At 34.2% G+C, this 20183-nt stretch overlaps 1 protein-coding gene across 6 annotated transcripts in view; it reads right to left on the reverse strand.

Moving 5' to 3' along the window:
- PCNX1 (pecanex 1) overlaps positions 1 to 20183 on the reverse strand; it is a 171693-nt gene that overhangs the window by 82108 nt on the left and 69402 nt on the right. For 3 of the 6 annotated variants that reach the window (XM_071213836.1, XM_058293179.2, XM_058293177.2), the window contains 2 exons: positions 10675 to 10807; positions 5208 to 5392 (listed from right to left, as the gene is read on the reverse strand). The exons of 2 other annotated variants lie outside the window; for them this stretch is intronic. In XM_071213836.1, the coding sequence (XP_071069937.1) occupies positions 5208 to 5392; positions 10675 to 10807 (318 nt within the window). The remainder of the gene's footprint in view (positions 1 to 5207; positions 5393 to 10674; positions 10808 to 20183) is intronic. One more of the 6 variants, XM_058293178.2, reaches the window with a different exon arrangement.

Here is a 20183-nt window from a genome sequence, read left to right on the forward strand (position 1 = left end):
ATATTATGTAGCCCCTTTTTAAAAGTTTAGGAAGTTAATAACATGAGTAAATATTCAGACATGTGAAATGAATAAAAGTCATACAACATGATCTCAACTCTATTTTACAAAAGTATATACATTTGTGCATTGAAAGAGACTGGACAGGAAGCAGAGGTGGCAAAAGCCAATGGGCACCTCCCTCCCACATAGGAGGTCCCGGGTTTAGTTCCTGGTGCCTCCTAAAAAGAAGACGAGTACATAACGAATGGACACAGAGAGCAGAGAGCAAGCGTAAATGACAAGGGCAGCAGTGGGTGGGTGGTGCAAAATAAATCTTAAAAAAGACTGGAAGGAAAACATTTTAAATGTTAATAGCAGTATTTGGAGGATGAAATTATAAATGACTTAATTTTCTTCATTTTCTAGTATTTCTAAATTTTCTAAAATAAACTTGTATTACTGTAATAAAATGGGGAAAGCCCATTCTAATTTTACCAAAAGAAAGTATACAGAATATATCCTCCAACCTTCTTTATACTTCCTTGTAGACTTAAAGAAACACTTTTTATTTATTGCTTCAATTTTTAAAACTTGCTTTCATTTATATATACATGTTGGTGCCCACCCCACAATCTCCCCACGACCAAAAATAAACATAGAGTCCAGAACTTAGCATATTTTTTCCCTCAAAAACAAAAGAAAAAGACAAAATCAAGGTTGTTGTAAAAAGTATATAACTTGTTTTGCTTAGATGAATGTATTTTCATCCATATACTGCAGGCATAAGACTATAAGGGAGTCTATACTTCACTTTTCTAATATATAATAACCACCAAAACATAGGGAGTTGACATGTACCTTATAGCCCGACAACTGTATTTATAGTAATGAAGTACTTATGACATAGCCCAAAATGCTAGAGTAGCATATTAATATAAAGCATATAATCTTTTTTAAACACTGCACTTAAGTAATAAAAATCACTAAATTATAGACCTTATGAGTCTCTGCTTTTTAAAGTAAAACATTTACAAGCCTCCAAATCATATTTCTGCTTAATAATGTATAGCTGCTATAAACTGCTTATTAAGAAGTGTGCCGGCTTTCCTTTCCTCTAGAGCTTAGTATTTCTGACTATATTTCCAAGTTAATAAAGTTTTTCATTAAGCAGACTATCTCAAAAAATACCTTCTTTTACAATTTCTTGTACAAAAAGAAACAAGAGAAACTAAGGAATTAAGGCAAGCATCCCTTTTTAAACCTCTAATATATTAATCAAATTAAGAAATTCTTATATTAATTAGAACACTACTTATGATATTTAATATATTTTGTTTGACAAACAAAACTTCCTGTCAGAAACTTTTCATTTCTCAAATGAAAATGAAATAATTTTATTTATAGTTTTTCAAAATATATTCCTCATCACTGACCACTACTTATTTCATACACAGTAAAAGCAAATGCAAATTTTACTACTCCATCTGACTTTATCCAGAACATTTCCTTTAAGATGTTATATACATATATATTTATTTTTTTCTTCCCCTCCCCCTCCCCTGTCCTGCTGTTTTTGCTGTCTGTGTTCATCTGCTGTGTGGTCTTTTGTATCTATTTCTTTCTTTCTGTCTTCTCTTCTCGGCTCTCTCCTCTAGGATTCTCCGGGATTCGATCCTGCGGACTTCTGACATGGGGAGAAGTTCCCTGTCAATTGTGCCACCTCAGTTCCTGGTCTCTGCAGTGCTTCACCTTGACTTTACCCTCCGTTTCTCTTTTGTTGAGTCATCATCTTGCTGCATGACTCACTTGTGTGAGCACTGGCTCACAGCATGGGCACTTGGTTTGTTGCATGGGTACTCGGTTTGCTGTGCAGGCACTCAGCTCGCCATGCGGGCACTAGCTCACCATGCAGACACTTGTGGGTACCCAGCTCACCACGTGAGCACTCAGCTCACCAAGCAGGCACCGACAAGGGCAGTTGGCTTGCTATTCGGGCACCTGGCTTGCTGTGCGGACTTGCCTCACCGCACGGGCACTTGACTCGCCACGCAGGCCTGGCTCATCGTGCAGGCATGCTTTCTCTTCTTCTTTTTCACCAGGAGGCCCCAGGGATTGAACCCAGGTCCTCCCATATGGTAGGTGGAAGCCTTATCACTTGAGCCACATCTGCTTCCCAAGATGTTATATTACATGTTAAGAGTTTGACAATGAACTATAATGGTGTGTTTAATCACTGCATCCATTTGTTGGTCTAGTTTACCAGAGGAAGCAAGACTAATATAAAAAGTCACAAATGATAACCAAATTTTATAAAGAGCTTAGTAGATATAGAGTAGAACTTCAAGACTACCTGAATTTAGAGTCTCTCATGTGACTTGTCCGGGCATTAATTCACAGCTTGATTTATTTAGTATAACTGCAGTTTAATTCAGAAAACAGAACGAATCAATGGAAAATAAGTCCAATGAAGGTCTGATCAAAGGACACCAATATTTGTCTTTTTAAAAAAGAACGTTAAATTCTTTGATAGAAATTTCCTTCTCAAAGATGTTGACTTCAAAACTTATCTGTCAGGGAAGCAGATGGGGCTCAAGTGATTGAGCTCCTGCCTACCACACGAGAGGCCCCACGTCATTTTCTGGTGCCTCCTAAAGAAGATGAGCACGACAGCAAGCTGATGCAATGGGCAGGTATGGTAAGCTGATTCAACAAGACACAAGAAAAACATATTGAGAGCCACAATAACGTAGGAAGCAGAGGTGGCTCAGGTGATTGGACGCTTCCCTCCCACACTGGAGGTCCTGGGTTCGGTTTCCAGTGCATCCTGACAAGAAGACCAGCACAATAAAGATACACAGCAAATGCAAACAATGTGTGTGTGTGTGTGGGGGGGATAAATAAATAAAATAAATCTTTTAAAAATACAAAACAGCTTATCTGTCACTTACATCATTTGAACCTTTTTTACTAAGTTTGCATGGAAATTAAAGTAAATACACAATCATTATAAATATATCGTGTATGTATACATACATTGATATACACTCAAACTTACACATGTACATATTTTGCATATACGTATGCATGAGTGCATACATATGTATGTATGAATGTATATAAATTTATTAATGTTTATGTTTCCACATGTAAAAATTGTGTAGTTAAAATTTTTCAACTGAAGAAGCTAACTTTGAGAGGAAGCAATCCTTCGGAAATAATACATACTTTTGGGGAATATCATGGCTAATTTCAAGATATTTTAGCATATAACATTCAAATCCCCTCATACAAAATAATCTTACTACTGCTTATTAAACTCAGAAACTTAAACCATGCAACAAAATATTCCAGAAGGATATATCATAGAAATCAGTGTCTCTATCTATTCCTTTAAGTTCTGCTACAGTTCATTTTCAGAATCTTTTTTGGCCAACTTAATTTATTATGGAACAGGTATACTTTTTCCATTGATTGCTTGTTTGTGCTAATTTTACTAAGCTTTCAATTAGGTAGAATTCAGCTACCATATGCTAAGGACTGGCTATGCAAAAGCAGTTAAACAAAAGATAAAATCCAAATTTGAGGAGAATACCCACCAGCAGATGCTAACGTCAGTTATAATCAGAAATGTTTTTTTATCTTCATAATTGACAAGAGAGTTTATATGTATGTATTTCTAATAATCTGCATGTGGACTTAGGACAGAACTTTGCAATTAAAGTTTGCTGAGCAAACTAATTATCTTTATAGAGAAAATAGAGGAAAATCATCTACTATTTCATTTTATGCTTTATCCAAAATGGTCCAAATGAAGTCTTTTATTTTAATCTACTACTGTAAAACTAATGGGCAATGGTGATAGTGTCTTTAATTTTATACTCACAAATGAATACATCTGTCTGTAGGAACTCTGGACAGATAATATAAAGATATTACTACTTGACTGAGTATATTTGCAACTATAAAAGTATCACTGCTTTAAGTCAAAGTAGCTACCTGAAGTCTATCCTACTCTCTCTTTAACACCCACTCTACACAGACTCCCTTACTTCTCCAAATTACAAATTCAAAAGCAATCTACATTTAAAACTAAAATGTTTTATTGTCTTCTATTTTTTAGAAGTCACCATACCTTCTAATGTTATAAATATCTTAGGTGACCATGTAAAAATTTCTGTAAGGTTTATTAAACATGGTTATTTTCATTGATATGCTTATCTGCATATTTATTAATATCTAAGGATTTCTACATAATATAAAGAGTCAATGAAGAAACAGCATACGAAATTTTATTATACCTAATTTAAGCATCTTAACCACATATCCTTCTAGTCAAAGTATTTTTATGAATGAAAGGCAATTATAACATGGATAAAACAAAAGCACAATGAGGCAAGGTTATGCTTCCAAATTGTATTTTTGAATAACAAGATTTCTGTCATTATATTTACTTATATCATTATTAATCTGCATTCTGAGCACAAGAAAGCTAAATTGTGCAGAGCAGAAACCAAATCAGTACAAAATACCATCCTTAAATAACACACAAAGCAGTTATTTGGGTGGATACGCATTACTGAGGTTACAAACTATACCTCCGCCCTCTGAGAACTATTTAATAATTTATATGGATACTTACAGAGGTGATAACAGAAAAAATTAAAGAAGCTTTATAAAGTTACTGTTTGATACTACTACAGAGCCATGATGTCCTCAGAGTATTGCATTTCGAATAGTAGTAAGTCGTCCATCAGATGATAAACATTGATTTTGAAATACAGAACATAGAAAAGATTCTGAAGCCGCAGGCCATTAGAAAGCATTTTTCCCTTTCTTACAACACAATGATAAAGAAATTAAGGTTTAGACAAACTCATCCAAAAATATATATATATAAACCAACATTTCTCCACAGGGTACAAATGCCTGATAATAAAAGAACTGCCAAAATCATTTTGTAAAGGAACACTAAAGGGTGAAAATTAATACTTTTAAATACTTATTAATAATGGACATACTCAAAAGAAAATGTAGGATAAGAATAGAGAAAAACAGAAAAGGAAAAAATAAAATTCAATTTTTCCTTACACACAAAGTAAATCCTATAAAAAGTACCCATGTGCATACTTTCAAAAAAGGAAGCTACTTGAAGAAAGATACCATCATTAACCATTATCTGCTGCATTAAAATTTTGTACCACCAAGATTACATAATGCCTGCATACCAAGTTCATCGTGCAAACTGCTACCGCCTACAGCAGATGCATTGTCATGTGATGCTTCTAAGTGGACACTCCCATTTCTCACCAGCAAGGAGGCACTAGCACTGAGCACTGCAGCCTGGGAAGGGGGGCGGGACTGGACTTTGACCTGGGCTGTGGACTGCTGGCCTTGTTGACCATCTTGAAGGCTAGGAAAAAACATGGATTGGGAAGAATTACAGGGAAGAAAAGAGAAAACAATAGCTAGAATGAAGTTAATACTGAAAAAGTTTCAGTAACCTACAAAAGAGCCAACAAGATTTGTAAAATATACAGATTACACTGCTGGATTAATTCTGCCGATCCCTACAAATCTGATTCATAATGACTGAGTGAACACAGTAAATATTTAATGCACATTTGTTAAATCAATTAATCCGTAACTTTTTCCTACCTCTATCCAACTAAGTTCCAGTATAAGGAAACAGAAAATAGCCAGAATCATGAGTACATTCAATATATGTGGGTTGCAGTTGACTCCAACAGATAAACACTATTTTTTTAGTTAAATATGCACTTTTATGTATTCCCTTGTAATTATAGAATTGATCTTACAAATATTTAAGCATCTCAAAATCACAAAACAAAATTTCTATGCAATTGAAAACCTAAGAATCTTTATCAAATGCAACTAAGATGACAATGCTGAATCAAAAGAAAATCACAAATAATGTAAGAGGACCAGAAAAGCAAACACTGATTCAACTAAAGGTATGCAAATGGCCATTGGGATGATGGCAGAAGATTAAAAAAATATAAAGTGTTATCTATGAAAGATCTATGTATTTCTGAAATAAGGCCATAGTTATACATAATAATGATTCCTTAAAAAATTTTGTTATTTCCTTTCCAATTCATACTGTAATATTAACCACATTAATAAGGAGTCATCATTCTAGAAAACCTGTAAGAAGGTCTGAAAGCCAGCGATTTCTCAAAGGATAAGAGTCTCTATTTTTTTTCTCAATTTTATAAAATTTTTAAAACACTTATTGGTCTATGGTAAGTTTATTATTTATTTAAAAGTATTATAAAAATCATATATCTAAAATTAAGAAACTATATTAACTCTATCTTTTTATATATTTATGTATAAAAATATGAACAATGAATTTTAATGTTTTTAGTAAAAAACAATCAAATTTAAACTGATGAAACTCATGAAAACATTTTAAGTACAATTATACATCATTCTTGACACATTGTTCAATGTCAATTTAAATTTACTTTGAACAAACTTGGAGTCTGTTACTAAATTAGGTCTCTCAGGAAAAAGAATGTTACTGTGGTCCCATTCATTTTTTACGTCTATCAACTTCTTTCTAGTCCTCTGAATTCAATGTAACAATTTACCTGATGCCTTTAAAAGAACAGATTCATCTGCTGTATACTGAAAAGGAAACTATAAGTTGAAATAACCATGAAATAAAAGGCTATGCAGAAAACATTGTATGTATTGCTTAAGCCTGTAGTTATAGAAATGGAATACACTCAGAAACTGCACCATTCAATTCAATAGCTACATATGGTTATTTAAATTTAAATTATTTAAAATTTCATATTCTCAGTCACACAACCACATTTCAAGTGCTCAAAAGTCACACATGGTAGCTAACAACTACTATATTAAGTAGTAGTTGGTAACTGCTATAGTCAGCAGTTAGTAGTTACTGGCTACATTATTAGACAGTGTTGACCATTTCCACCATCACAGAAAGTTCTAAGAAACAATACTCCCTGGAACATTAACTTTTCAGGCATCTTTTAGAGCCAATGAAAAACTACTATACATGCTCAGGAGAGCATAGGAACACATGTAACATGAAAACAACATGTCTGTAAAATGTTGATTTGTCAATTCTTCCAGGCATTATCTTTTAAGCCTTAACTATAAAAGTATGTATTTAATAACTTCTTTGTACTAGAATCTTGGTACAGTAAACATAAATCAAGAGATGATCTTGGGAATTAACGTAATCAAATACGTTTGTACCTTCCATACATAAATATTATAGATATGTGATTCTTCCTCGGAAGGAACTGAAACTTATCTACAAACTTTATCAAAATGAACAAATTTCATAAGGTAGAAAATGACCAAGAAAATGGTAAGGAAATAGTTCAAGTAGTGTGCAGTATGCCCCTTCAGATTAAGAAGTCTGGAGAATTTTAAAAAGTATGTATTCAACCAATTTCTCTACCAATTATTTTTATTTAAAGTCATAAATCAATGTGCTATGTAACAGTTAAATGTATTTTAAGGTGAACAGAGTATATTTGAAAATATACTAATCTTAAACACAGAGATCCACAACATATATCCAAATATACAAAAAGATTTAAAAAATATTAGGTAAAGCATGAAAACCAACTCCAAATAAACAAAGGAAATTAGCCAAAATCTACGTGGTTGTAAATGTCAAATTTTTTAACATAAAAAGCTAGTCACAAAATGTTTATGCCCTTATTTCCTAAAGCCCTTCAACAAAAATAAAAACAAAGTCTGTCATTTTTGCAGAAAGGTGGCACCTTAAGTTAACAATTGGCATTAATTAATCTTGTTATAGAATCAACTAGATGCGAGAGCTACCAGTTTTGAGGAAAAGTAACAACTATTTTACAACACAGGATAAAGGAAAGGTAGAAAGTTAGGTCTATAACTATTGGATATCAATAGCATATAACTGACATGCAATCTTAACAGTTCTAATTTAAATTATAGAAAAATAGGTTGGTCCTGGTCCATCCTTCCTCCATTCCGTATCATCTATTTGGCATTTGACATTTTCTGCTTTATACTATTAATTATCTTTGTATGTGTCTCCCAACTAAAATGTAAACTCTTGTAAGTGTATGACCACATTATTCCTATGCAGGTTCAGATTCCATAGAACACCCGTAAGAGTGTCTTGAAAACAGTACATGAACAACAAATATCTGGTGGATTGAATCCTGAGCACCACAAAAGGATTCCTATAAATTTCTAATCATGAACTCTCACTTATTACTATGATCTTAATTTATCATAGATCTTTCAATCTTATGCTATCTTTAAAAGTAAATCTAGGAAAACAAAGTTTTTTCCCCTTCCCCCAAATGCACCAATATTTTTCATTCCAGTCCATTAACTAAAGTTATAAAAGATACCAGTTAGGTAAATAAATACAGATAAATACAGAACTACAATTAGGACTCAGTATTACAGAAGTTTTTAGTATTTGTCTTTGTTTGTATCTCTAGTAAGTGTAAGAATTATCAAGGAACTACAAAACCTAACTACAAGGCCATCTTAATGAAAAAAATACTTTTCAAAATAATTCTGAAACTAGATATTCCAACAAGCATTACAAAATACATGCCAATGCTCTCTGTGAAGAAATTGATGATTCTTCTCCAATCCTTGGAGATATAAATTTTACCAAATTCCACAAGAGCCTTCGTGCTTTTTAGATCATAAATTACTTAAACCATTCATTAAAGGTCACAATAAATTAGACTTTACTATTTAGCCAGTAGTTACAGAATTCCCGCATCTACTACATTTCTTTTGACAAGTTTTTCAAATTTTGAATGAGTATGATATCCTGTATTTATTTAAATGAGATTATTATTCTGTAACTCATAATGAGAAATAACAGCAATTTACCTTATCTGATTATCTTTGCAATGACAAAAGATGAATGTAATAATTTAAGTGTTTCTTCTAATTCCATATAGCTAAGTTTCATATTTCTTCATCCCAGGATCAGGTCAGCTTATTTAAGATAAATGCAACCTTTGTACTAGATATACCGTGGACCCTCAGCAAAAATTAAGTGCTGACTACTGAAAGACTACTTTCTAAAAATTCTAATTTCGGCTCTTTACAAGTAAGTTTCATACTATATCCGCATTTGAATGATGGTGTTTTTGAAACCCTAAAAGAACAAGGGGAATTTTATGATTGGCTGGAGCAGCACCCAGCTCTTCAATATTCCACCATGCAGAGAAAAACCTAATTTGTCTTTATTTGCCTAGTGAGTGAGATCCAGCAGGCTTACTGTGAAGATGAAAAGATTTTAAGGACTAAAAAGAGAAGGTTAAAAAAAAAAGTTCAAGGAACATCAACATGGAGTGAGTAGGAAGCCAAAGGAGATGTCTATGGCAAGTATTATTCAAGAGACAAAAGGAAGTTGTTAGAAATAAAACAGGAAAAGTATAATGAAACATTGAGCTTCTTTAGCATATTGGGACTATGCCCCAAATCTATCAGCAGAAAGAAAAGTTCCTTCACGCAGCAAAGGAAAGGAGGTGGTCAGGAAATAGAAGAGCAGGGCTCACAAAAAGCAGAATTGCTCAGGAAAGGTTTCTAAACCAAATGCTTGTTTTAATGGCTGCCTCCCCATTTTTATATTTTAAATACTAACCCCTGCTATTCTTTTGGAATTAAGCATTACTTCAGGAATAATTAGAAATATGCCCTACAAAAGATAAAGTTTCTGATTATAACTTAAAAATCCTAAAAAATAATCAAGTCTTAAACCACAGGGGAATATAGATAAGACAATATATAAAAGAAATAAGGATCTTGTTATTGTCAAAAACAAGGTTTTAGCATTGACAGGGGTTTATCTCTTCAACTTATTATGCCATCACTAGCACTCTGTAGTCTTAAACTACAAGTCTCTTGAATAGATTTTACATTTCTAGTTCAAGGCATGGACTCTAAACTTGATACAATTAAGAATAAAATACTAAAATTTTAGTGGGAAATTATTCCTATTGTTATGAAAGGATGCTTTCTTAATTAGGAATACTTGAAATTTTTTTTGTTTAGTACAATACAGGTATTGAGAAATTCAACATATATATATATTATATATATATATATAATTGACCATACTTTGCCATAAAGTAGATATTTTCGTTCCATGTTCGGGTGATTATGAAATAAAAGACACCATTTTTTAAGCATGTACAAGAAAATATATCATATTATAATGAAATAATCAAACTGGCTTAACAAACTAAGGTCAATGATCTGTTATTCTTCAATAAGCTCACTCCTCAGTCCTGTATTTTCCCATATTGAATAGTGATGACTTTTGGGAAAGAAACTGCATTCACATTATTAATTTGGAGTGAAAAAATATGAAAAGCTGATTTAAGGCCTCTGTTTACATTTCTATAGCTACCCTAGTGTGATTTTGCAATTTAAAATGAGCTAAACCAATCTGATCATTTTGTTTAAACAGTGCAACGTAAGGCATGCATTATGCAATAGGCTCATGGTCACATGCAGAGAAAACGTAAAAGAGCTTATAATTATAGAAGAAAACCTGAAAGATAAAGAGAAAACAAGACTATTCACATGCCTTCTTGGCATTGACAGAACAGGTTAGAAAGTCTGTTACATGCATGCTAAACTTGGTGGAATTTTAAAATACCATACCTTAGGGGTGATCCGATGAGCAAAGTAGGAGGGGTAGGGTTACTCCCTGCATTGTGCCGGCGCCTCACTGCCTGGCGCCTAAATGTGCTGCGTTCACGGCGAAATGACACCGCCTCCTCGCTGGCCTGTGCTGCTGCATCAAGACAGACTTAGGTCAAATAGGAGCCTAGGTCAGAAATGTAAATAGCAGCTGAGCCTGTCTTTCCCTTGCTTTCCCACCCTCCTAGGTAAAGGAAGCTTGTCTAATTGATCCAAATTGTCCTCATATATGCCGTTAAACTATGGTATTAGGTAACACACAAAAATGTGTCATTTATTTAAGCTTCTTTAAAAATAATGTTTCTAATCTATTTTCTGGCTCACCATTTTCTCTTCAATTTCAATCTTCTAAGATCCCTGTTGCTTTAAATCTTTTCCTAAAAATCTCATTTATTTAATTCCATATTCCTCTATTTCCCCTTAAGATACCCTTAAAAGTACAACACCTGCTAGTTTCCACTAACAGGAATGGGACATTAATTTCTTACTCTTGTGAAGGTAGTAAAAGTAGCAAAGATAGTACTTCATTTTTTGATACCAGAGGAGAAAGGCAGAAATAAGTTTATTTGACACTACCTTGTCAATTTTGGCAGCCTTAAATGAAACCACTGCTAGATTATACAACTAGTACATTAAATGTTCAATTTAAGAGAGCATGAATAAATCGTAACTATAAGGTCCTTCACTGGCATCAAACTTTATTCAATGCTACACCCCTTATACTGGTCCCCTCCACATCAGGAAGCAATTAACAGTAAAATGGTAAGCTTAGAAAGTTATAGCTTAATCCAAAAATAATGACGTCAATACTAAATAAAGTATGCAAAACTGAGACAATCATAACAACAGCTTAATAGAATTACATAAAATTTTACAAAGCCATACTAATTGACTGATTTTGGTTTCTAAAGCAAAATCTAAAATGATTTCATCCATTTCAATACTGTGTTTCCTAGTGAACTAAATATTTTGGGAATCATTTTGATTTTGAAAAAGGATAGTTTGATACTAAATGTGAATAAAAACAAAACAAGTTAGAGCAGAAACATTCCTTCTAAACAATGAAAATTCCCTTAAATTGGAAAAAAACCTGTTAGTCATGGAATAAAAGCTACATGTATAAAAAATTATGTATGACCAACGGGAACAAATAATGTTGATTCAATCTGGTCATCTAGAACTGTGCTGTCTAAAAAAGCAGCTACTATAGCCAATAGCTATATGTGGCTATTTAAATTCAAAATTAATTAAAATTAAATAAAATTTAAAATTCAGTTCCTCAGATGTAGTAGCTACATTTCAAGACCTCAATAACCACTATTAGCTAGGGTGTATTTTATTGGACAGTGCAGATACAGAATATTTCCATCATCAAAGATGGTTGTACTGAACAGGGCTGCTTTATGAAGTCAAGGTTGCCTGTTTGGTTTTTTTTTAACCACAATCTACAAATCACATTGCACATTTTGCCTATTCCTGGTCATCATTAACTCAATAAAACTCGATAAAAACTGCACCCACCATTGTCACAAAGGAGAACATAAATATTGGCAGGAAATCGTTGGGATTAAGGGTGAAACGAAGCAAAGAAGAAAACAAACTACTTGGGGAGAAGAAATGAAAAATTAGGTGAGTGGTTGGTCTTCCTATTCACAATTAATTCTTAAGAGACCAGTATGGTTAAGATGGGAAATGGAATTTAAATTATTATTTTAAAATTCAGTTCAAGACATTTTGTAAAATTATATTGAATATTTCTATTCTATAGTTGTTAAGAGACTATTATTCAGTTTATAGGACAATCCAACTTCATTAAGAAACTTTGCAATATTCCCTCTAGTTGTATACATTTTGTTTCAAACAAAATAAGAGAAAAATTTTGCCAAGTATATAAGTTAGAGAGCATAATTTGAACCACAAAATGTACTAAAAATTATTAAGAATTTGGAAAAAACACAGGAGGTGATCACTGAACAGTTATCTTCTTTCTACTGAAGACTTAATAGTTATAATTTTAAGTAAAAGCTAATTATTCCAAAGTACTGAGACGAAAAGACAAATTAGTGTCCATTTTTAGTCAAAACTTTTCGTTCTTCAGAAAACACCTTTTGTTGTTGTTTATATAACACCCATTTATATTTCACTATTTGCAAAATAGCTACATATTACATCATTACATATTACACTTAAGTGTCTTGGAAACATATCAAGATGGAAGTTTAAACACCCACTGAACAATATATTAAAATGGAGTCTTGGCTTCCGATAAACAGAATGAAGGACAAGTGAAGCGTGGGACTTTGATGTCATCGAAGGCACGGTGGCTCTCTCTTGGGTCATGCACAAGGGCACTCAGGCGGCCGTTCAGAGAGGTTCACAAGGCAAGAAACTGAGACCTCCTGCCTACAGTCCTATGAGTGAGCCTCCAAGTGGATCCACCAGGCCCAGGTGACTATAGCCCTGGCCAACTGCTTGAATGCAGCATCTGGAGAGACCCTTAAGTCAAAACTACCCAGCTAAGCCACTTCCAGATTCCTGGCCCTCAGAAAATGGGAGAGGTGATGTGGTGATATTATTTCTAACCCCTCCCCTCCTTACTTTCCTGAGTTTTCACCTTCCGCAGTAACTCAAAGTTCTGGAGTTAATGGTTTGCTTCCCAATGAAAATGTACTTTCATATTACAGTATTTTTAACTATGGGATCCCAGCTCCTGAGGACCAAGGCACGGTGCCGCTGACAGCGATCACGAATCTATATATACTATTTCTGGGACTAATTCATCCTCCAAGATCGCAGACATTCCATATCTTTTATCCAAACCACCTCCTAGGTACAAAGAAAATGAAAACACTGCAACTACATCCTTGTCTCCATCTTCCAAGACTTCCCCACCATGAAATCAGAATTCCAGTTCAGTTTTATATGTAATCGAATACTACTTAATTTTTTTAAAGAAAAAAGCACAATAGGAAAAAAAAAAAGTCTTGATTAATGCCTAATAATATTCAGTACCCATGGTTAGAAGACTTGTCTTCAATATTTATTATGGCACCTATTTTAACAGCTAAGATCACATATTCAACTAAAAACACTATGCCATGATTTATGGCCCCAATGAATAAAACTAAACTATGCCCTGCTGGGAATCTGCTACGTATACAGAACACCCCTATTTGGAGTAGGGTTCAGTGGCAGTCAAGCTCTGCTAGAGCCAAGGGAAAATAAGTGTCCTTAAACCTTAAAAATAATTTGCTATGAGCAATCACATAAGTTATAGCCAGACAACGAAAATCGTGTGAATTTTTTTTACAACAAAAAACATTTAATCAAGTGAAAAGTAATAAACTAAACAATGAATGCTCAAAACAAAGTATTTTTTTAACCATAATCTACAAATCACATTGTATATTTTGCCTATTCCTGATCATCATTACAGCAATAAAACACGATAAAAACTGCAGCCAGCATTGTCACAAAGAACACATACACTGGCAAGAAATCACTGGGATTAAGGGTGAAATAAAGCAAAGAAACAAACAAGCTACTTGAGAGAAGAAATGAAAAATTAGATGAGTAATTCGTCTTCCTACTCACAATTCTTAAGACATCAGTAAGGTTAAGTTGGGGAATTACCATCTTATTGCAACATTCTTATGTGTTATTACTAGCCTATATACCCCATATATTCTGTAACCATGCAGATCTGAATGGAAATATGAATGTTAAATAAATGAAAACTGTTTACTGTAGAGAATCACTTCACAAGGCAGCCAAACTGGGTCTACAAAACGAAATTACTCAAGAAATTCTCCACCAATTAGGTTCACTTTAGAATCCATGAACCTTAAGCTGTTCCTCCTAGACAATGTCAACCTCCGAGAGAAACTGGCAAATGTTTTTTTCTTTTGTCATCTTGAAGGTGAATAACCTCTCCATATTCAGGATGTTCAATCACAGGCAATGTAGTAAAATTCTTTCTGAATACTTTAACTTTATAAGAGAAAGAGAAAGAAAAGGAAAAAATCTTTTAACTAGGGAAACACAGAGGAGGAGAAAAATACTTTTAAAACTGGTTTTGGGGAGCAGGTGTGGCTCAAAGCAGTTGGACATCTGCCTCCTACATGGGAGGTCCCGGGTTCAGTTCCCAGTTCCTCCTGAAGAAGACAAGCAAGACAGTGAGATGTCACAAGAAGAGACACAATAGCAGGGAACGGATGTGGCTAAAATGATTGGGCACCTCCCTCGCACATGGGAGGTCCCGGGTTCAGTTCCCAGTGCTTCCTAAAGATGAGAACACAATGAACAGTCACAGTGAGTGCAAACAACCGGGGGGGAGGGGAGAGGAAATAAATAAATCTTAAAAAACAAAACAAAAAAACACACCTGGTATTGAGGTTGGTATTTTGACACTGCTTAAAAGCCAGTATCTTTTTCTCTTCTTAATTCTTCCCCTTCCCATCCCCCTCCCCCACCCTGCTGTTTTAGCTGTCTGTGTCCATTCGCTGTGTGATCTTCTGTATCTATTTCTCTCTTTTTGCTTTCTCTTCTCGGCTCTCTCCTCTAGGATTCACTGGAATTTGGTCCTGGGGACCTCTGAAGTGAAGAGAGGTTCCCTGTCAATTGCGCCAGCTCATTTCCTGGTCTCCGCTGCACTTCACCATGATTTTCCCCTTAGTCTCTCTTTTGTTACATCATTATCTTGCTGCATGACTCACTTGCGCGGGCACTTGGCTCACCGCACAGGCACTGCTTCACCACACGGGCACTCAGTTCACCACATGGGCACTCGGCTCGCCGTGTGGGCACTCACATGGGCACTTGGCTCGTTGAGCAGAAACTCGGCTCGCCATGCAGGCACTCACATGGGCACTTGGCTTACCATGTGGGCACTCGGCTCACCATGCAGGTACTTGGCTTGCCAAGCGGGCACTAGCTCACTGTGCAGGCACACTTTCTCTTCTTTTTCACCAGGAGGGTCCAGGGATCAAACCCAGGTCCTCCCCTATGGAAGGTGGAAGCCTTATCACTTGAGCCACATCTGCTTCCCTGAAAACCAGTATCTTCTGGCAAAAAAGAATGAAATTAATTTAATAGTAAGAGTATAAAATACCAACAGTGCAAATTTAACACTCTTTCCATTGTCATTAGGTACAACTAATTTTTATGCATGTGCGAGGAGACAAAAATCACCAATACCTAAGTGATTTTAAAAGCTATGAATGAGATTCCCGATGCCGCTGACAAGAATATAAGTAGACACAGAAGAACACACAGTGAATGGACACAGAGAGCAGACAACTCGGGGGGAGGGCAGGGTAGAGGAGAGAAATAAAAAATAAATTTTTTTTTAAAAAAAGCTATAAATGACAAAGCTGATATCAAATATTTTCAAGAGCATATATTTAGACAATTTTTAAATGTATTTTTGTATTTTTTCAAAACTACAAGTTTCGACTATCTAATCTTTCCTTTCTCTGTGTTCAGACTACTTCATAGAAATGAATTTACAATCACACCAAGTTTAAGAGAGAACTTCAGATAATTTGGCTCTTCCCATTTATCTCAATGAATTAAGGAAAATTCTATATATTTATAATAAATTATTTTAGTGCAACTATTTATTTTTATATGGAGATATTTACATAATAGCCCATCAGTTTATTGTACTTTGTGAATAAAAACATGGAAAATATTAAAGGCACCAATATTCTTTCAGGATCGCTGGGATGCAAAAGAGCAAAATTTGATGAGGTAGTTGTTAAGGATTGTTCAAATTCTAAATAAAAAAATATATATATCCCCAAAATTTTAAAGTTGAGAGAATAAATAAAGACATCACTGAAAACAATGTCAATCCTATAGCTGCTTGCTTAGTGAAAAGATGGATATGTAATGAGTTTTTTTCTGGTTATTATGTACTGCTATGATTGGATTCTTGTTATAACTCAATTGCTATAAGAAGGAGTTTAATGAAAATTTAGATGGAAGAAGCTAAGAAAAGTATTGTTTTCAGTGGGAAGGTTTATTGTGGGAAGGAGTAATTTCAAGAGGATAATGAAAATAAATATGTGTATTTTGGTACTCCGAATAGAAGTAAAATATAACTAGGAAATTAAACTTTAAAAAGTTAAAAAATATGAAATAAGCATGTATACATCTCAGAAACATAAAATGTATTTGTAAACATTCTAAAATGTTTCTACATTCTAAAATATTATTTTACTTATGAATGAAATTACTATGTAAATAAATGAACATTCAAATGATTTTGCAAAATAAAGTAACTAAAATATTACAGTAGCAATATTAAGCCTACGCATGAAATACATTTATCTAAACATCTCCTTCTAAATTCTTAGTGTCCACGTCAGCCAAGAATGATGCTAATATCAGCATGCAAGAATGTTATCTAATATAAAAACAAAAGCTCACAAGAGTCATTTTCTGGGATGCCAAAGAACAGGGAGAATCTTTTGCACAACTTAAGGATCAATTCTATTTGTGAAAACATTCTGAAGGACTATCCTATTTTTTAACAATTAAGAAAACAACGACGAACAAAAACAAAATTATTAGCTTTATCTAGAGTTAAAAAGAATTACAGATCCATACTGAAATTTTCCACAATCCTAGAAGCCAAACAATTATAGTTGTATAGATGGAATGCTTTTCAGAAATGAAAGGATACCCTGGAGTTATAATTCACAAAGAATAGTTCCTAAAAGATATATCTTAAGAATCACTTATTTTCATCAGTGGTGCCCCAATATTTTTTAATCATTTGAAAATTACCTGAAATACACTGACCCTCTTGACCCTCTCCCAGAACACTGCACTCAGACACAATTTTCCACTAATTTTTATGAGCTTCACCTAATAAGGGGTCATTAGTGAAGAGCATCTATTTGAAATGATATACATTTGAAAGGCAAACTCCCTTACATGTGATTAAAAGGCATCAGTTTTAATTTACATAATTAACCTACATTTCACCACTCACTCATCACGTTTATGCTCATTAGTCTGATGATTAACCATGAGGCAGGCCCAGACAGTTATTATTATTTAGAATATGAGGAAATTGAGGCACAGATTGCAAAAAAATTCTGAAATATTATAGCATCAATATTAATGTCTTGCCATTTATTAGAGGCCGTGTTTAAAAGTAAGCATTTGATTCCTTTTTTTTTTAAAGATTTATTTATTTATTTCTCTCCCCTCCCCTCACCTCAGTTGTCTGTTCTCTGTGTCTATTTGCTGCATCTTCTTTGTTTGCTTCTGTTGTTGTCAGTGGCACGGGAATCTGTGTTTCTTTTTGTCGCGTCATCTTGCTGTGTCAGCTCTCCATGTGTGCAGCGCCATTCTTGGGCAGGCTGCACTTTCTTTCGTGCTGGGCGGCTCTCCTTACGGGGCTCACTCCGTGTGCGTGGGGCTCCCCTATGTGGGGGACACCCCTGTGTGGCACGGCACTCCTTGCGCGCATCAGCACTGCGCATGGGCCAGCTCCACACGGGTCAAGGAGGCCCGGGGTTTGAACTACGGACCTCCCATGTGGTAGACGGACGCCCTAACCACTGGGCCAAGTCCGCCACCAAACATTTGATTCCTTATCCAGAACCTCCACTGTTAGTAAGAAAAATACCATAATATCTGGGAGCAGATGTGGCTCAAATGGTTGAGTACCTGCTTCCCACGTTCAATCCCTGCTATCTCCTAAGAACAAAAACAAAAAAAAACAAAAAAACAAACTCTCAATTGGCAGTGGATGTAGCTCAGTGGATAAGCGCCTGCTTCCCATATATGAGGTCCCAAGTTCAATCCCTAATACCGCCTTAAAAAAAATACTATAATATCTGTTCCTTCTCACAAAATCAGGCATGACAAGATTTTGGATTTTCTATACACTTATTTGCTCCATCAAAAAAATACCTCTTTTTCTTGATATTACTCTTAGGGAAGACAATTTTTCAAGTAATGAAGACCAAAACCTGTTTTACAACATCTAACAAACATTTTATGCTATTTTGTGCATAGGCTTTCTTCACAATAAAATTAAATATAATCTTTTCTTAATGAATCAGGGTCAGCCATATATATATATTTTCTATTGCATTACACTATAATACAGTACCAAGTTATGCTACTAACATTTCCTTAATCACTATTAAATTAGAAATATAGTTTGCCCTTCAATTAACGACCCCACACCACTGTCGTTATCATCATTATTACTTTTCAATGTTTACTATAGCAATTATTTTAACATTAGCTGGGATTACACAATGAACTGGCAACACTATAATTTGCAGTCCCAATGAATAAGACTAAACCATGCCCCACTGGGAATGTTATACTTATATAGAATATCTCTATTTGGAATAGGGTCCAGCAGGTGAGATACAGCTCTACTAGAGACAAGGAAAAGTTAGTCCAGCTCCTTCATTAGTGTTAGCTATGTATTTCTTCTGCTGTTATTGCTTAAGTCTCTACAAGCACCCATCCTCTTCCACTAATTTGCTCTTCCTAACCTACCATGTAAACTGGACAAATCAGATAATTAAGTTTATTAGTAAAGTACAAAAGCTTTAATTTACAGTTGTTTGGTCTTTGCCTTTTCTAACGTTCAGTGATATTTGGGTACGAAATACCAAACTTCCCATTTATATGTATAGCAAAAGTCCTCAAACTGTTTATGGAAAAGATTTAGCTTTTCTTTGAATAAAGTAATATTCTTTAACAAAAGAGTATCTTAACAATATTATAATAGGGTCCTGTTGCACATTTACAGAACAGTGGGCCAAACATATTTAAAATAATTTTCTCAAAAGATTAGAGGTTAAGAAATTCAGGAAAAGATACAAATAATAATAGAGCAAACATAAATCTTTCCACTCTGGGTGTTTTTTAAATCTGGTAACTGATGCAAAAAATAGCTATAATAGTATTGCTGAATCATGCAGACAAGTTTAAATGGTCCAAAAGAAAAATGATTTTTTAAAAACAACATAGGGTAGAAAAAACAGGATACTTTTCTGTCACATCTAATTTGCCTATATATATACCTTTTTGTTCTTGCAACATTAGTCATAAATTATTAAAGATATGCCTTATAATTATAAAAGAATATTTAATGTAAAAGTGATTGGTCAACATTAGAAAATATCTTAGTTTGAGCTTAAAAACATTTTTCCTGCCTAAGCAATCCCAAAACATTATTGATGAAACCTAATTTTAACCAACATACTTGATTCATGATAATACAGCCAATGAAAATAATTATAACTAAATATCAAAAGATGAGTTATATGATATATTGTTGCTAAAATAAAGTCAAAACACACATTACTAAAATATTAGATGTTAATAGAAAGTGTTAAAACCTTTTTGTGGGAAAAGGAAACAGTCTGGTCCCCTAGCTGGGACTGCAGGACAGGCTATTTTCACAGAGGCCCCTGCTGGCTATGGCCCTG

Source organism: Dasypus novemcinctus, chromosome 3 (genome assembly GCF_030445035.2).
Source record: "Dasypus novemcinctus isolate mDasNov1 chromosome 3, mDasNov1.1.hap2, whole genome shotgun sequence".
Classification (NCBI taxonomy): domain Eukaryota; kingdom Metazoa; phylum Chordata; class Mammalia; order Cingulata; family Dasypodidae; genus Dasypus; species Dasypus novemcinctus.